This window comes from Phascolarctos cinereus, unplaced genomic scaffold (genome assembly GCF_003287225.1).
Source record: "Phascolarctos cinereus isolate Bilbo 61053 unplaced genomic scaffold, phaCin_HiC Scaffold_5;HRSCAF=322, whole genome shotgun sequence".
Lineage (NCBI taxonomy): Eukaryota > Metazoa > Chordata > Mammalia > Diprotodontia > Phascolarctidae > Phascolarctos > Phascolarctos cinereus.
The window spans coordinates 417403436-417422256 of NW_027555958.1; the positions used below are offsets into that span (position 1 = coordinate 417403436).

General features: G+C 37.3%; 1 protein-coding gene across 1 annotated transcript in view; it reads right to left on the minus strand.

The window, feature by feature from the left end:
* Positions 1-466: 466 nt before the first annotated feature.
* MROH9 (maestro heat like repeat family member 9) overlaps positions 467-18821 on the minus strand; it is a 73510-nt gene continuing 55155 nt past the window's right edge. Inside the window, 2 exon segments of the mRNA XM_078154551.1 lie at positions 467-1155; positions 14939-15001. Coding sequence (XP_078010677.1) covers positions 863-1155; positions 14939-15001 — 356 coding nt within the window. The 3' untranslated portion in view covers positions 467-862.

Below are 18821 nucleotides of genomic sequence, written 5' to 3' on the forward strand. Positions count from 1 at the left end.
GAGCTCCCGCCCCTGCCCCTGCCACCGGCTTGTTCCAGTGGGTGTTAGAAGATCTGCTCTAGAGTGAATGCGATACAGGAAATGTTTGATGTAAAGATCTGGTTATAGGCTGGGTGCATCACTTTTTGGTATATCATTTTTGATCTGAGGATCAGTTGCCTTCACTCTAGAAAAGCTCATCAAAAAGAGGTTGACCAACAAACTTTAGGTTTGAAGCTTAAAATCACATTAAGACTTTTGGGAAGCCTTATATAGAAGACACTTAAGGAATGGAACCTGCTCTCAGAAAGTTTATAAACTTGAGGAAAGGAAAGACTTGAAACTACTGTTGGAGGATGAAATGCTAACCGTGTGTGTGGTATTAGCTATAAAGCAGTAGAAGCTCAGAGATCAGAAGTATCAGTGTGAGCTGAAGTACGTGGAGACCTGAGTTAGGGTCTTATAAACTACGTAGGCTTTGGATAGGAGACAAGGCAGCAGTTGAGGTGGGAATGAAAATAATGCATTTATGCATCATGGAAACAATAGTAAATACATTGGACATTTTAATACATCTCTTATTTTATGCATCTGGGATTTCAAATGGTAGGCATTCATACTACAGGGATGAAACCTGTGTCATTTATGAAAGTTAGAGTTAGGGCCTCATCCAAAATAGTTATGACCATCATCTGTTTTCTTTTTATTGGTACATCTGGTAAAAATAGAGCTTCTAGCCATTGCATTAAACACTGATGCACAATGGATTTTCCCTAAATTGTATACTTGGATACAGACAAATGAAGCGTGGCAAAGCCTTCCAACATCAATTTAAACAAATAGGCCCTCAACCAGACTTTGTCTTGTGGACAGGAAGTCCTTATCAAGTTTTGGCACTGGAATGTTCTGATATGTTCTCGCCACTTTCTATATACGCTCTTCCCCTATGTATTATTGCATATTCATCAGGCTCATGAAAAGAGTTAATAGCTTCTCTACCTCTATAACCATAAAGAAGTGATATGTCTTTGAACTGGAAGAAACTGCATAATCTTCGGAAATGTTGTTTAAGGTTAGGGTCTTGAATTTCTTTGGCTATTTTCCTAAATAATACGTAGGTAAAATTAGCCATCTGCTTGATGGAATGATCTTCGTCATGGAGCACTTTTTCCATATCTGAAACAAGAAAATTAATTCATCTTCTTATGATCAAGCTGGACTCCTCCCATAATAGACCCTTATGTTATGCTGACTGATTCCAGCCACTGTTTCCTGAGGCTTCCTCGCTCCTGAGCTTTCCCATGGAACCCCTATGTTGGTCCCAATCCAAGCTACTCTTCAAGCTCTGCTCACTGTCTTTGAACCTAGGACCTTCTCCAGTGCTTCAGAAGTGGTTCTTGAATTATATCCATTTTGAATTGCTGAGTTCTGCTTCCTTGTCTTGATTTTGCAAGGCTGTAATTTTGGCAGTCACTGAAACCTGCCTGTCTCCTAATGACAAGGAATCCCTGGCTGCTATTTCTAATACAGCTTACACTTTCATTTATATTCATTGATCCCAGTAGTGGGGTTGAATATACCTCAATCGCTGTTGTCACTTCCAGATTCTCCCTTTACCACTTAGGAAGCTGTCCTCTACTGAGAATCATTCGATTTACATTTATACCCAGTCAAGATTCTGGCAACTGTCATCTACTGACCTAAGGACATTCTTCTTCCTTCCTCAATGACCTCAGTGCTTGACTCAAGCACTTTTTCTCCATCCCAACTCCTGTCCTCATACTAGGGTACTTCAATGTACATAGACACACTCTCTCAACCTTTCTCAAATGCCCCAGTTCTTTAATTTCCTCATTTTCTATGACTTACCCCTCCAATCCACCTCAGCTAAATACAGAGATGATCATACCATTGATTTTTGCCATCAACCACATGTATTCCTCTCATGCACATACACTTCAAAATGCCTTCATCTGATCATAATATTTTATCATTATCTTTCCCTCTGCTTTATAATCCCAAACTCCGATTTTTATCCTCATTGTGACCTATACTTCCTCAGCCATTCAGTTCTTTTCCCTCCACTGGCTACATTCTCTTCCTTCCTCATCTTCACCTCTTGGTGAACCAATTTAACTTTACTCTTTCCTCAACACTCAAATCTCTTTCCCATCTTATCTATCACTGATTATGCCTTGCCAAATCCCAACTTTGGACTGCTCCCACCATCTGCTACCCTCACATATATTCACTCATTGCTAAATAGAGCTGGAGAGAATTGTGAAATAGTGCTGACCGGGGTCTACTGCAGATTTGGTACATAGTCTCAACTGGGCTCTCATTGCAGCAAAGCAACCCACTTAACCTCCTTAATCAATTAACTATTTCACTTACCTCAGTGGCTTTTCTAAACTTTTCTTTTTATTCCTCCTTAGGCCTCTCATAGTTGCCCTCCTTCAATCTGCTTAGATAAGAACCTTGCCTCTTACAGCATTGAAAAAAATGAGGCTGTTTGTAGGAAGCTTCCTCTTCTTTCCCCTCTTCTCATTTCATAGTTGCCTGTTTCCTGTATCTCTTCCTTCACCTGTCTCACATGAAGAAGTCTTTCTCCATATAAAGGCAGCATATACCCTTGATCTTATTCTATACTGTTTCTCTAGCATTCTCTTCCATTTTCTTACTTATCCCCAATTTCTTTCTGTCTACAGGATGCTTGCTACTGCCTACAAACACGCTTATGTCTCCATCATCCAAATAACAACACCACCTCTCATTTGATCTGAGCAGCTGCTAGCTATTATCCTATATCTCATCTCCCTTTTGTAGTTAATCTTCTTGAGAAAGCCATTTACAAGAGCTTCAATGTATTTTCCTTTCACTATCTTGATTCTCTACATTCTGGCTTCCAGTTTCATCATTCAACTGAAATTACTCTTTCCAAAGGTACCAATGATCTCATTTTAAAACTTATTTAAAAGTTTTTTTTAAATGTCAATTTTATTTTACCTTAGTACATGTTCTCTCTCTCCTCACTTCCCCTACCCCCACATAAAGAAAGCAAGAAAAAAAAACCAAATATGTATAATCAAGCAAAACAAATTATTGAACTGGCTGTGTGTGTATATAAATATAAATATAAACACATACATATATCTCATTCTTCACTCTGAGTCTATCACCTCTCTATCTACAGGAGGGTGACATGCTTCATCATAAGTCACCTGGAATTGTGATTGATCATTGTGTTGATCAGAGTGCCTAAGTCTTTACAGTATTGTTGTTATTGCATACATATTTTTCTCCTGGTTCTGCTCACTTAGATTCACATCAGTTCATGCAAGTCTTCCCAGGTTTCTCTGAAACTGTGCCTTTCATCACTTTTTTGAAACAGCATATAACATTCTGTGACATTCATATGCCATAGCATGTTCAGCTATTCTTCAGTTTCTAATTCTTATCTACCAAGAGATGCCATAAATATTTTTGCGCATGTGGGTTATTTTCTTCTTCCTTTGATCTCTTTGGAATACAGACCTAGTAGCAGTATTCCTAGGTCAAATGACACACACAGTTTAAAAGCTTTTTGGGCATAGTTCCGTATGCTTTCCAGAATGGCTGGACCAGTTCACAGTTCTATCAACAGTGCATTAATTTGCCTTTTTGCTCCCCCACAGTCCCTCTACAATGTCATTTCCTTCTTTTTTTATTGTTCACTTTGCTACTATGCCAATCTGATGAGAATAAGGTGGCAACTTAACAGTTGTTTTAATTTAAATTTTCTCTTAGTGACTTAGAACATTTTTTCATGACCATAATTGGAGCATGGCTCTTATTCTTAAAAATTTGAATCAATTTCATATATATATATTTCACATATGCACATACACATACATGTATACACACTTATATGTATACACACATGCACATACACACACACATATATAATATATATGAGAAATGAGACCTTTATCAGAGAAACTTGCTGTGAAGATTTTTCCCATTTTCTTATTTCTCTTATAATTTTCACTGAGTTGGTTTTGCTTGTATACAAACTTTTTAAATGTATGTAATCAAAACTGTCCATTTTACTTCTTGTGAGCCTCTCTGTATCTTATTTGGCAATAAATGCCTCCCCTATCCATAGAGCTGATACTTCTGATGTTCCTGTAATATGTTATGTCATTCTTTATGTTTCAATCATGTACCCATTTGGAACTTATCTTGGTTAAAAGCACAAGATATTTTCCAATTTTCCCAACAGTTTTTGTCAACTAATGAGTTTTTGCCCCCATAGTTGGGATCTTTGGGTTTATTAAATACTAGGCTGCTATACACATTTACTTTTGCATACCTTGAATCTAATCTGTTCCACTGATCAATCCCTCTATTTCTTACTCAGTGCCAATTTGGTTTTGATGATTATGGCTCTGTAGACAAGTTTGAGATCTAGTACTATTATGCTCCCTTCCCTCAAAACTTTTCATTAATTTCCTTGATATTCTTAATGTTTTCTTCCTCCAGATGAAATTTGGAATAATTTTTTCTTGGTTTTATGAAGTAATCATTTGGTAGTTTGATTGATATAGCTTCTCCATCTTTCTTCTACATTCCATTAATCTAATTGTCAAATCTGATGGTTCTTTTTTACTCCTCATTCTTATCGACTTTTTTACAACCTTTCACATTGTTGATCACCCTTTACTCCTTGATATTTTTTTCTCTCAAGGTTTTCATAATCCCGCTCTCCCTTGGTTCTGTTCCTACTTCTCTGGCTACTCCTTATTGGTCTTGGTTGGCTGTGGATCTAGCTTGTACCAACCATGAGTATCCCCCAGGATCCATCCTGGACCTTCTTCTCTTCTCCTTGGATTCAATTATCATCTCTGCATATAATTCTCGTATTTATTATTATTGATTAATTTATATGGTGCCTACTCTGTGCTAGGCATTATGGTAAGCACTTTACAAATATTATCTCGTTTGATTCTCAGAACAACCTTGGGAGGTAGGTGATGTTATGATCTCCATTTTATAGATGACGAAACTGAGGCAAACAGAGATTAAATGGCGTGCCAAGGATCACATAGATAGTTAAGTGCCTGAGGCTGGATTTGAACTCAGATATTCCTGACGCCAGGCCCAGTGCTCTATCTACTGTATTATCTAGCTGCCTCTAGAAGTTATTTACCTAGACTGACTTCTCTCCTGACCTTCAGATAAACATCTCTAAGTGCCTATCGGACATCTTGAACTGGATATCCTTTAGATCTTATATTAAGACTGAACTTATCATCTTTCCTCCTAAATCTTTTCTTCTCAGCCTCCCTGATACTATGGCAGAACTACCATTTTCCAGGCTATCAGGCTTGCAACCTAGGTATCATCCTTGACTCCTAATTCTCTTCTACTCTACGCTCAATCTGTTTCAAAGTTAACATCTCTTGAATATGCCTCCTTCTCTCTGACGTAGGCACCACTCTGAAAGCCCTCATCACTTAACACCTAGATTATTGCAATAGCTTTTTGGTTAGTTTCCCTGCCTCAAGTATCTCCACCATGCAATCCATGCTTTCCTGAGCTACTAAAGTGATCTTCTTAAAGTACCAGTCTGACCATACCACTCTACTCAATAAACGATGGTTCCCCCTTTTACCTCTAGTGTTTGCTCTACCTATAATGTTTGCTCTAAGAGCCAATAAATCCCTTTCGGCTTTTAAAGATCTCCACATCCTGATGCATTCTTACTCGTCCACTTTTTTTTTTTTGCACTTCCCTCCTGCTACTTACTCTATGATCCAGACATACTGGACTTTTTCGTGTTCTTCCCCCATGACACTACATCTCTCAACGTCATGACTTTTTACTGGCTGTCCGCCCTGAATGCAACCCTCTCCTTTGTTTACTTCAATCCCTACCTTTTGCAAAAGGCCTTTCCTGTTTGCTCCACTCCTTGTGTCTTTCCTTGGAAAGTCTCTCCAATTTATCCTCTATGTACATAGTCTTTTCACATTGCCTCCCCCATTAGAATGTGAGCTCCTTAAGAACAGGGGCTGTTTTGGCCTTTCTTTGTATCCTCAGTTCTTAGCACAGTGCTTGGTATATTGTAATCACTTAATAAATGCTGGTTGACGTGATTTGACCCCCCAGACTCTCTGTGAGTGTCATACCAAGTTACATCATACAGGTAAGAGTAATTGCCTCTACTCCTCCACCATTTCTAAATGAAGAAAGAGAAAGGGAGGGAGTAAGATGGGGTAGCAGAGAGTTGAATTTTATTCTTAAAAGCTCAATTTCTGCATTGGTAAAAGTTGTGATTGTGGTATATAATTTAACTCTTCAAGAAAGTCTAGGAGCTGGAATTTTAACAACAAAGCTCTGTTCCATATTTTAAACAAAAGAGTCTGCCTTTACTGGGGAAAGAAATAGGACTTATAGGCAGCAAAATGGTTCAATAGATAGAGGGCTTGACTCTGTATCAGGAAAAACTGAGTTTTGAATCTTTCCTCAGGTAGTACCTAGCACAATACCTGGCATTGACTGACATAAACTGGTGACCTTGGACAATTCACTTAACCTTTTCTTTCTCAGTTTCCTCTTCAGTAAAATGGAGATAATAATTGTATTTCTTTTTTTGTGAGGATCACATGGGATAATATGTGATGAGCTCTGTAAACATTAAAGCACCATGTAAAGACATATCACCATCATCATCACACCATTCAGCCCCATACCATTTAGCTCTGATAGCATATTGATTCAGAGGCACCTTGATAAAGTATGTAGAGAGCTGGCCTTCAAAGCCAGACCGATGTGTCTATGTTCCACCTCTGATATATACTGGCTATGTGACCCAGGGCTGAAAATTCAACTTCTTAATATTCTAGGTCAGAGTTGTCCAAAACCAGGTATAAGTGGCCTGTAATACTTCAGAGTGAGGACAGAACCAGGTTAAAATGTAATTGGGAGATATTTAATAAAATTTTAAGAATATATAAATAATGTTATATTTTAAGACTTAGCCAATAAGTGGCCTGCAGGAATCTTTATGGTGGATCTCCCACTTTTCTATTAGTGTTTGACACTGCTGCTTTAAGCAACTTTGAAAGACTATAAGTTACAAAGTAGGGGCTCCTCTGCCTCCGTTGGAGTTTTTTCTATAATTGAAATCATAGGCTAGTTTCTAGTAGTCCTTCACTGTTCCCAGGAATATTAACAATACCTTCAGAATACTGACACTGAAATACTGGTAGCAGGTAGGGGCTCTGATTTACACTTCTCTGTTTGCCCTACAGCACCTGGTACTAAGCTGGCTACTCAGGCAGCATTTAAATAAATATGTGTTAATGAATTGTGAGCTTTTAAAATTTGGAAGGAAAGCCAATTTAAAAAGGTTCTAATTAATCAAAGTGTTACTCAGAAGCCAAATAAAGTTAGGATCCTACCCCACAATCCTTCAGAAAGAGTTTTTTTTAATCAGAAACAGGGATTGATGGTCTAGGAAGAGAGCTGGTATTCCTTCTCATTATCTCTGCCTTTTCTCATCCTTCTATCCTCCCCTTGTTAAAAACATAAACAGACTTCAGTACATTGAGTTATTCCTTCTTTCTATCTCCCTTATCCCATTAGAAGGAACCTATAGTGTTATGCAAGTTACTTTGGACAGGCAATAAGGCTTTTTTAAAAAAAAATTGTTTTATTTTATGATAGCAATAGTCATATGGTGTGTGCTGCAATTGATACTAGGTTGACTCAGAAGTCTGAACTTGACCAGAAAAAGTCTGATTGATCAGGCAGTTCTTTTTCAGGCGAGTGTTAGATTTCATGCCATACACATGTGTTTCATTGTCCTTTTTTGTTGTTTTTAATGTCATTTTTGATATTAATAATAACAGCAATTAACATAACACTTTTAAGTTCTGTAAAATGCTTTACATATATTATCCCACTTGATAGTCACAGTAATACTTTAAGGTAGATATATATATTTAAGAACGGATATTATTGTGAAGCCAAAGCAAAGGGTGTAGTTCTTATTAAGCTTCGATGACTATTAGACAGAATATAGCCATGTTAGGATGAGGCCAGTAAAGCATTTCAAGGATCATTCAAGCTCACAATGAAACTGGATCAGTTGCCTTAAAGTACAGAGGAAAGCATGGTCAAAAACAAAAAATTAGAAAAAAAAAACCCCAATGCTGAGAAATTAAAAAAAATAAAACATTGTTGCTAAATAGCCTAATGAATCATCACAAAACAAGCAAAAACCTTCAAAGGAACCTAGCTTCAAAGGGAAGCTAGAAAGGTGACTGGTGATTCCTCTACAGTGGGGCACAGGTTTCTTGAAGTTGGAAAAATAGTGTTGCAAGGTTATTGCTATAAAAAAATGCTCACTATGAGCAAGACTAGAGTACTGGAAATTAGCAAAAAGAAAATTTTTAATGAGGAAATTCACTGATTTCATTCAATGCTACTAAAAAAGTCAATAATTCTAGATAAAACTGTAAGATCTAGGCATTTTCACCAGACTATAAAATATTCACCAAAAATGTTTTAGGATTTTTAACTTCCACTGAGTCTGGAAGTCTTATTCTCATATTCATTCATTTATTCACTCATCATTCATTGATGAACTCTGATATAATGATATACAGAGAAGCAGAAATTACAGAGCAACAGAAACTAGGTGGAATGCTGCAATATTCTCATAAAAGATGAGGAAATCTATTCAAGATATGTAGATAAACATGCTGCAACGGCCTGGAAAATACCCTAATGTAAATCCACTTGAAAATCTAAGGGCAATAATCAAGACAAGATTCGGCAAAGGACAATATTTGTTAAGGCATATTTAATATTCAATATGATAAAAGTTTGCCTTAATGATGAAGAATTTTAAAATAGATGTCAAAATTTTGTGAACTTAATTCCAAATTGTGTAAAACAAATCATTTCAGCAAAAGGAGGACATTGCAAATTAGTTGCTTTTAGAAATCAATCAATAAACACTTATTAAGTGCCTCCTATGTGACAGAAACAGTACTAAGCACTGGAAATACAAAAAGGGGTAAAAGATAGTCTCTACCCTCAAAGGACTTATAATCTAATGGAGGAGACAATATGCAAACAAATAATACAAAGCAAGCTATATTAATAAAAATTAACAACAGGAATTAAAAGAGGGAAAACACAAGAATTAAAAGGCATTAGGAAAGACATTCTATAGAAGGTAGGATTTTACTTCAGACTTAATTGTAATGGTGAAGAAAGAGCATTCCAGGCATGGGGAATAGCCAGAGATAATGCTCAGAGCCAAGAGATGGAGTATCTTGCTTGTGGAACAGTGAGGAGGCCAGCATCATTAAATTGGGGAGTAAGGTGTAAGAAGACTGGAAAGGTAGGAGGGGGCTAGGTTATGAAGGGCTCTGAATGCCAAACAGAGCATTTTGTATTTGTTCCTGGGTGCAACAGGGAGCCACTGAAGTTTATGCAGTGGGGGTGGGATGAGGATGGGAGTGGGAGTGAGGTGAAATGACCAGACATGGGCTTTAGGAAAATCACTTTGGTGACTGAATGGAGAATGGATTAAAGTAAAGAGAGACTTGAGGCTGGTAGACCCACCAGCAGTGTATTAAAATAGTTCAAGCGCCAGGTGATGAGGACCTGTACTAGAGTGGTGGCAGTGTTAGAGGAGAAAGGGGGTATATTTGAGAGATGTTGCAAAGGCAAAGCCAAAAAGCCTTTGCAACAGCATGGATATGGCAGGTGTGGGATGAGAGATAGTGAGGGATCCAGGGTGAAGTCTAGGTTGTAAGCCTGAAGGATTAGAAAGATGGTGTTGTCTTCTACAGTAAAAGAGAAGTTAGAAGGGAGGGATGGTTTAGGGGAAAAGATAATGAGTTCTGGGACTGAATCACAGGGAGCTGTGGGGGTTTCCAGACTTCTCAACCCACAAACACCAAAGACAACTTAGAAGGTCAGTAGGAAAGTTCTGTCTGACCACGTTGAGAGAGGAGCTTGGTTTGGCCCCAGGGTGGCGGCTGCTTCCAGAGTTCTTGGCCCACAAATAGAGTGGAAATAGAGTGGCTGATCAGAGGTGGATTGCAGGGATCTCTTTGCTGGTGCTGAGGCAGGATCCTCTTGCTTTGCCTGTGCTTGGATCTGGGTCACAGTTTTGGGTGCTGGTCCTGGGGCAAGGAGGAGTACTGGCTTGGTAGAGCTTGTGGTGGCAGTGCAGAGAAAACCCTACTTACAGTTTCAAGGCAGAAAAGAGTGCTTGTGGTCACTCATAGACCACAGCGCAGGCCAGGAAAGGAGTAAACATCTTGCCCTTGATCATACCACCTTGGAAGAACTGAAAATTTTCAGGTCCCTAGAAGCATCTCTGAAAACAGTGGCACAAAACCCCTGAAGCTTGGGACATTACATTCACCACACTGGAAGAAGACCCCTACCTTAACAAAAAGTCAGACCATAGAATCTTACTTCGGTGTCAAAGAAGATCAAAACATACAACCAGAAGAAGACAACAAAGCCAAAGCTACTACATCCAAAGCCTCCAAGAAAAATGTGAATTGGTCCCAGGCCATGGAAGAGCTCAAAAAGTATTTTGAGAAGCAAGTAAGAGAAGTAGAGGGAAAACTGGGAAGAGAAATGAGAGTGATACGAGAAAACCATGAAAAACAAGTCAACAGCTTGTTAAAGGAGACCCAAAAAATACTGAAGAAAATAACACCTTAAAAAATAGACTAACCCAAATGGCAAAAGAGGTCCAAAAAGCCAATGAGGAGAAGAATGCCTTAAAAAGCAGAATTGGCCAAATGGAAAAAGAAGTCCAAAAGCTCACTGAAGAAAATACTTTCTTAAAAATTAGAATGGAACAAATGGAAACTAATGACTTCATGAGAAATCAAGACAGTGTAAAACAAAACCAAAAGAATGAAAAAATAGAAGATAATGTGAAATATCTCGATGGAAAAACAACTGACCTGGAAAATAGATCCAGGAGACAGAATTTAAAAATTATTGGACTACCTGAAAGTCATGATCAAAAAAAGAGCCTAGGCATGACACCTTTTAAGAAATTATCAAGGAAAACTGCCCTCATATTCTAGAACCAGAGGGTAAAATAGAAATGGAAAGAATCCACTAATCATCTCCTGAAAGAGATCCCCAAAGGAAAACTCCTAGGAATAATATAGCCAAATTCCAGAGTTCCCAGGTCAAGGAGAAAATATTGCAAGCAGCTAAAAAGAAACAATTCAAGTATTGTGGAAACACAATCAGGATAACACAAGATTTAGCAGCTTCTACATTAAGGGACCAGAGGGCTTGGAATATAATATTACAGAGGGTAAAGGAGATAGGATTACAACCAAGAATCACCTACCCAGCAAAACTGAGTATAATCCTTCAGGGGGTAAAATGGAAATCCAGTTAAACAGAGGACTTTCAAGCATTCTTGATGAAAAGACCGGAGTGGAATAGAAAATTTCAGTTTCAAACACAAGACCCAAGAGAAGAATGAAAAGGTAAATAAGAAAGAGAAATCATAAGGGACTTATTAAAGTAGAACTATTTACATTCCCACATGGAAAGATGATATTTGTAAGTCATGAGATCTTTGTCACTATTAGGAAGTTTGAGGGGGAAAAATTATATGGATAGATAGATAGATAGATAGATAGATAGATAGATAGATAGAGGGCATAGGGTGAGTTGAATATGAAGGGATGATACTTAAAAAATAAAATTAAGGAGTGAGAGAGGATTATACTGGGAGAAGGAGAAAGGGAGAGGTAGAATGGGGTAAATTATCTCACATAAAAGAGATAAGAAAAAGCTTTTACAGTGAAGGGGAATTGCACAGGAAGGTGAGAGGCAATGAGTGACTCTTATTCTCATTGGATTTGGCTTAAGGAGGGAATAACATACACACTGAATTAGGTATGGAAATCTATCTCACTCTATAGGAAAATAGGGGGAAGGGAATAAGAGAGTGAGGGGATGCTAGAAGGGAGGGCATATTGGGGGAGGAGGTAATCTGAAGCAAACTTCTGAATAAGTGGGGGGTGGGATAGGATAAAGGGAAATATAGTTAGTTTTTCACAACATGACTACTATGGGAGTGTTTTGCCTGACCACATGTGTATAACCTGACTACACATTGCTTGCCTTTTCAATGAAGGTGGATAAGGAGGGAGGAAGGGAGAAATTTGGAACCCAAAGTTTTAAAAACAAATGTTAAAAATTATTTTCACACGCAACTGTGAAATAAGATATACAGGCAATGGGGTATAGAAATCTATCCTGCCCTACAGGAAAATAGAAGGGGAAGGGAATAAGAGAAGGGAGGGTGGTGATAGAAGGGAGGGCAGATTAGGGGAAGGGGTATTCAGAATGCATGCTGTCTTGGGGTGGGGGGAGGGGTGAGATGGGGAGAAAATCTGGAATTCAATCTTGTGGAAGTGAATGTTGAAAACTAAAAATAAATTAATACATATTTAGTATTTTAAAAAAAGAAAGAAAGATAATGACTTCTGTTTTGGATATATTGAGTTTAATTGTCTATCAAATATTCAGTTTGAGACTGGAAGGCAGTCAGACATGGAGACAAGATGTCAGCTGAGAGATTTGAGTAAGAAAGATAGATTTCAGAATAATCAACATAGAGTTGATAATTAAATCCATAAGAACTGATGTGATCACCAAGAAAAACTGAGGGATGTATAATATTAGAGGGCATGACCTGGAAGAGCATCTGGCAACAGAGACAGAGGAGAAGAGGTCAGAAGAGTAGAAGGAAAACCAGGAGAGAGTCGTGCCCCCAAAATGTTGTAAAGCTAAACGTATGAATCAGCAAGTTGAATTTGCTTTTTCCCAGTTAAGTAGATTACCACTCTGACCCTAATTTGGATGAGCAGGAATGGAGAAGTAAGAGTCATTGGTATTATGTCTCTCAAATCAAATTCTAGCCGCGAATTTCTATTACTTTTCTAACTTTTGTATTGTTTGAGATTCCACTGGTAGCATTGCTTCTATAAATGAATTGGACTTACTCATCCTCTTGATTTTGATTTTGGTTGGTGTTTAGCTCTGTTAGATTCCATGCTTTAAGAATAGAATCGATCTCATGGCCAAAATTTATTATTGCCCTCAATTATGGTCAGATCTGTAATCACTTTATTCAAGGTGCTCACTGCCTCTTCATTTCTGCCTTAGAAACCTTGAATCTTTAGGAGACAGCACAAGATGCAAAGGGCAACAATATAGAAATCTAAAGGGGATATGGAGCAGCTGGGATCTCAGGGACATCTCTAGCTGGGGACCTGCAACCTTTCAGTTCTCCCAAAGTAGTCTGATCCAGGACAAGGACTGATCGTTGCCCTGCAGTTTGATCACTATGAACCAGCAGATCTTCTTAGCTGGCATAAGGGCTGAGTGCAGCAGCATTCTAAGACTCTGGTCCAAATCAGGACATTGGAAAATAGATTTAGGGAAAAAAATTAAGAATCATTGGACTATCTTAACAAAATGCTCAAAGTAGAACAGTCAAGATGTCATATTTCAAGGATTCTTAAAAGAAAACTTCCCAGATTTCTCAGAACCAGAGAAAAAGTAGAAGTAGAAAAAAGCCACCAAGTTGTTTTTTGAAAGAAATCCTCAAATGAAAACAAAGAACATTATGGCTAAAACCCAGAGCTTCCAGATTAAAGGGGGAAAAAATCTATGAACAGCCACAAAGAAAGAATGTAAAAATAGAAGAGCCAAGGTCCAGATCACATTTGATTAAAAACCACTACTTTAAAGGAATTCTTCTTCTTCTTCTTCCTTCTTTTTCTTATTCTTCTTCAACTACTACTACTACTACTACTACTACTACTACTACTACTACTACTACTACTACTACTACTACTACTACTACTACTACTACACTACTACTACTACTACTACTACTACTACTACTACTACTGCTGCTACTACTGCTACTACTACTACTACTACTACTACTACTACTACCGCTATGTAATTCTGGAGTCTGTGAACACTAACATTACTCACTTGCTCCTTTCCCCACCAGGAGGTGGGATGGTAGAGATGTGTGCATTTATGATCTGGAAGGCAAAGCACATAGGTTTACAATCCCCTGAAGAGAAGAATGAAAAGAGAAGAAAAGAGGAATTCACTAAAGGAGGAGGGCGAAAGGAAGTTTAGGAAAAGTTACCTCACATAATCAAGAGGGATGAGTCCTAAGCAAAACAGACTCTAACTAGGGATGTACAAAAGATATCTATAGATCTTTTTGAGGTGGAAAAGAGTGTGCATCTGAGGGGGAGCCATAAGTTGGGGAATGCCTGTACACTTTATGTCATACATAAATATGATGGAATACTATCGTGCTGTAAGAAATGATGGAGGGAATGATTTTAGACAAACCTGGGAAGACTTTATAAGAACTGATGCAGAATGAAATAAATAGGTCCAGGAGAATAATTCATACAATGACAACAAAATATAAAGACAGACAACTTTGAAAGAATTAGGAATTCTGAAGAAATGACCAATCATGATACCAGAAGAATAATGCTGAAATATGCTATCCACCTCCTGTAGACAGTGTTCATTCAGTATAGAATTATAAGTGTGTGTGTGTACATGTATATATACATACACACAGATACACAAATGCATGTGTATATACATACCTATGTGCATACATACATATAGATATTGGAAATGACCAATGTGGACATTTGTTTTGCTTGACTATACATGTTTTTAATGGGCTTTGTAATAGCTTTTATTTTTCTTTCCTTCTTAATTTGGGGTGGGGGTTGGAGTGGTAGAGAGAGAAAATAGATTTTTTTCTGATTGAAAAAATTAAAAAAAAAGAAATATAGAAAATGATTGAGTTTAAATGCATATACAAATCTACCAAATGAGTATAAAAATAATATCTTACCCTTAATCATGACTTCAATTTCACCCCTGAGAAGTAAATGACTCCCTAGTTTTGCCAGGTATCCTAAAAAAAATCAAAATAAAAAGGTATCACTCAAAACATAGAAGTTTCTCCAATATGATTGCCTAAGGCTGAGCTTTTAGCAAGACCAAGTACTTCTAATCAGCCATTTGTTACGAGCCAACTACATGTTAGGCACTAAGCTAAACACTAGAGATACAAAGAAAAACAAAAGACAGTCCCTGTCCTTGAGGAGCCCACAATCTATTAAGAGATATAATATGCAAACAACAATGTACACACAAGATTATGTATATATATATATATATATATATATACATATATATATACATATATATATGTATACATATGTATATACATATATAATACATATACACACACATATATGTATATATATGACAAATAGAAAATAATTGACAGAGAGAAGGCACTAGAATTACGTGGTATTGGGAAAAGGAAATTGGGAAAACTTCCTATAGAAGTTGCAATTTAACTGGCAATGAAGGAAGTCAGGGAAGTTAGGAGGTAGAGATTAGGAAGAAAAGTATAGCATGTGTAAGGGATAGCCAGTGAAAATGCTAAGATTTGAGAGACAGTGTCTTGTTAGAGGAAAAACAAGGAGGACAGTGTCTCTGGAGTAAAGGGAATGTGGGGGGAAGGTAGAGTACAAGGAGCAGGAAGACTAGAAAGGTAGATGAGAGGAAGGATTCATTTATTGACTTTGAACACCCAACAGAAGATTTTGTATTGATCCTGGAGGTGATAGGGGAGAGGAGATAGAGTTTAGTGAGTGAGGGAAGGCTAACATAGTCAGACCTGAGCTTTAGGAAGATCGCTTTGGTGACTGACTGGAGGCTGAACTAGAACGTGGAGAGAATTAGAACAGGTAGGCCAACCAAAGGTTATTGCAGTAGTCCAGATATGAGAAGATAAGGATCAATGTCAGGGTCATAGGAATATCAGAGGAGAGAAGAGGATGGATTTGGGAGATGTTACAAAGGTAAAATCAAAATTGTCATCCAACTTGGATGTATGAAGGGTGAGAAAGAACGAGGATGACATGGAGAGTATGTTTACAGGTCTGGGATGATACTGGTGTTCTTAACAATAATATGGAATTTTAGAAGAAGAGAGAGTTTGTAAGGAAAGAATTATGAATTCACTTTTGGACACGTTGAGTTTAAGACATCCAGCAGACTGGATGTGAAGGTTGAGAGAGAGTGAGAATGACACCTACTATGTGAGTTTGGGGGTTTGGAAGGATGGTGGCGTTCTTAACAATAATATGAAATTTTGGAAGAGGAGAGAGTTTGTAACAAAAGATTCTGAGTTCACTTTTGGATACATTGAATTTAAGATATCTTAGGTCATCCAGTTCTAGATATCTAATAGGCACATTGAGTCTAGAGATCAGCAGAGAGATTAAGTCTGGAAAGTAGATTTGAGAATCATTAGCATAGAGATGTTAATTAAATACTCGGGAGCTGATGAGATCATCAAGTAAAATAAAGGGAGAAGAGGAGAGGGCCCAGGATATCTTGTGGGACACCCATAGTCAGTGGACATTATCTGTATGAAGATGCAGCAAAGCAGACAGTGAAGGGCAGTCAGATAGGTAGAAGGAGAATCATGAAAAAGTAGTGTCCCAAAAACCTGGAGAGAAGAAACTATCAAGAAGAGGGTGACCAACAGCATGAAAGGCTGCAGAAAGGTCCAAGAAGACTGAGGATTGAGAAAAGGCCATTGGGAAATTAAGAGATCATTGATGGCTTTGGAGACAGCAGTTGTTTTTTTATATTATTGAACTTTATGTACAAAATCATTTGATTTCAGATAAACATTTAATGTAAAAACAAAGGTCCATTTCAACAAGTGAACTTTTTTCCCCATTTTTTTAAACACATCTACTGTACCATTCAAATGCTTGACCAGCTTACATGATTTCTTCAAAATCTCTTATCAAGGGTACATATAGAAAAGGCATATTTTTATAAATAGAAACAAAGGGATTTTTCAGCTTTTATTATATGATGACATAAAAAGTTTACTCAACAGAAGTAATTTCATTACTATTTCTTGGGGGGATCACCAACTTTTGTGCAAACAATGCTAGCCTTCTTTTAAGCATTAAGAGCAAAGCTGCTTAAGAAATGACATAAAGCAATAATTCTAGACCTACATCTCCCCTAAAATAATCCTTTTTTTCATATGTGCACAGCTGTAGCAAATTAAAGCCAGAGAGAATGCTTGAGATCCACTACCCGGAGGCACAATTTGAGTTATGAGAACTCCTCACTGGAGAGCGGACAACTCAAGGAGTCTGTAATGAAAGCTGCAGTTTCCCTCTTTCCTATTTTTACACAAAAATCAGTGACTAAGAACTTAATGCTGGGTGATAAATCACATCCACACCATTAGTTAAATAGTCTCAGTTAAACACATCTTAAAGACGAATCAAATCAGTATTTACATTTTATAAATTTCTGAAGACACCATTAGAAAGCTTATATATCCCTTCACTAAACAAAATAAGGAACTGCATCTGATGGTGGAAGAATGAAATAAAAAACTTCAAAATATTTGTATTTACAGTAGTATTGTTTCTTTATAAAGAATATGAAAATACAATATCTTAAGGATAATAAAAAATTGAGATGATGTCTCTCCACCACAATGCTTGGAGTTGGAATAAAAACTCATTGGTACTGACATTGTGCCAGTAGTGAAACGACTTCCCACTAGAGAAAATTCAACTGTAAATATGTGCAACTAAAAGGTGAAAGAGCTCAGGACTGTTCAGATGAACTTGTATGGCATGAAAGTCCTGCTGGGGTAGCACACTCACGTGTAGAACAGCTTCTCTGTCCAAGCTCAAAGGGAGTTCCTCCCCTTTTTCAAATTAGCATCTGAAAATTCTTCACTCAGCGTGCTATGTATGATACAAAGCTAATGAAAAGATGTGGATGCCAGAATTTTCAATGTGTAGTTACTTAATTTTAAAAGAAAAATAGCAAAACATTCAAGTTTAAAAGATTACACTGGCTGAGCAACACATCAAAATTATGCACGTAAAAACACACTGCCAGAAACAAAACCAAACTCTGCTTGGTAGCTTGTGTTATCAAAGGTGAAAAGTCCATAATCTTCCCAAACAGGCACAAGTCAAAGAAGTGCTAGCTTATCTTTTGGAATCTGTTTCATGTACAACTATGTCCAAATTTGTGATTCTTCGTTCAAAATTGATAAATGATTTCAAGAAGCAAGGATCAAGGTCGGACTGAAAATAGTAATGTGCATAATTTTGCCAAAATTTAATTGGAGGTCTAAATTGCTTAAAAAGTGAATTATATTCTAATTCCCACCCCAATGTCTCACAGTTACAAAGTAGGAAAACAAGTCACAAATGCAAAAACTTATAATTTATATACATATATAAGTTTTTATATTATCAATTCAATAGATTTCATAAGACATTAATCGCTCAAGTTACAAAAAAAGTTTTTTATGAAGTATTGCTATTCCTGCTCAAACGGAAGAATATTGCAGTGACATCACTACAACTGATCTGCATGTATTACTTGCATAATGAAGCCAAGTGAGCCTTGATACAATGTCTTTGTTGAAATCATTTACTTCATCTAACAGGGCCTGGTTGGAACCTAAGATTTGCAAAATAAAAGAGAAGGTCTTCCAAGAGAATGTATTCCCTAGAATGTTTTTCAGTGTTTGTCCATTACATGAGATTAGCACTGTCTTTCAGAGTTTTTGTTTCTTACTCTGTTTTGAAACCCCTGAGACTGTATCGGTGTCTGAAATCCTCTCCTTTGGGTGTATGTCACTATATCCATTGGATGTCCCACTT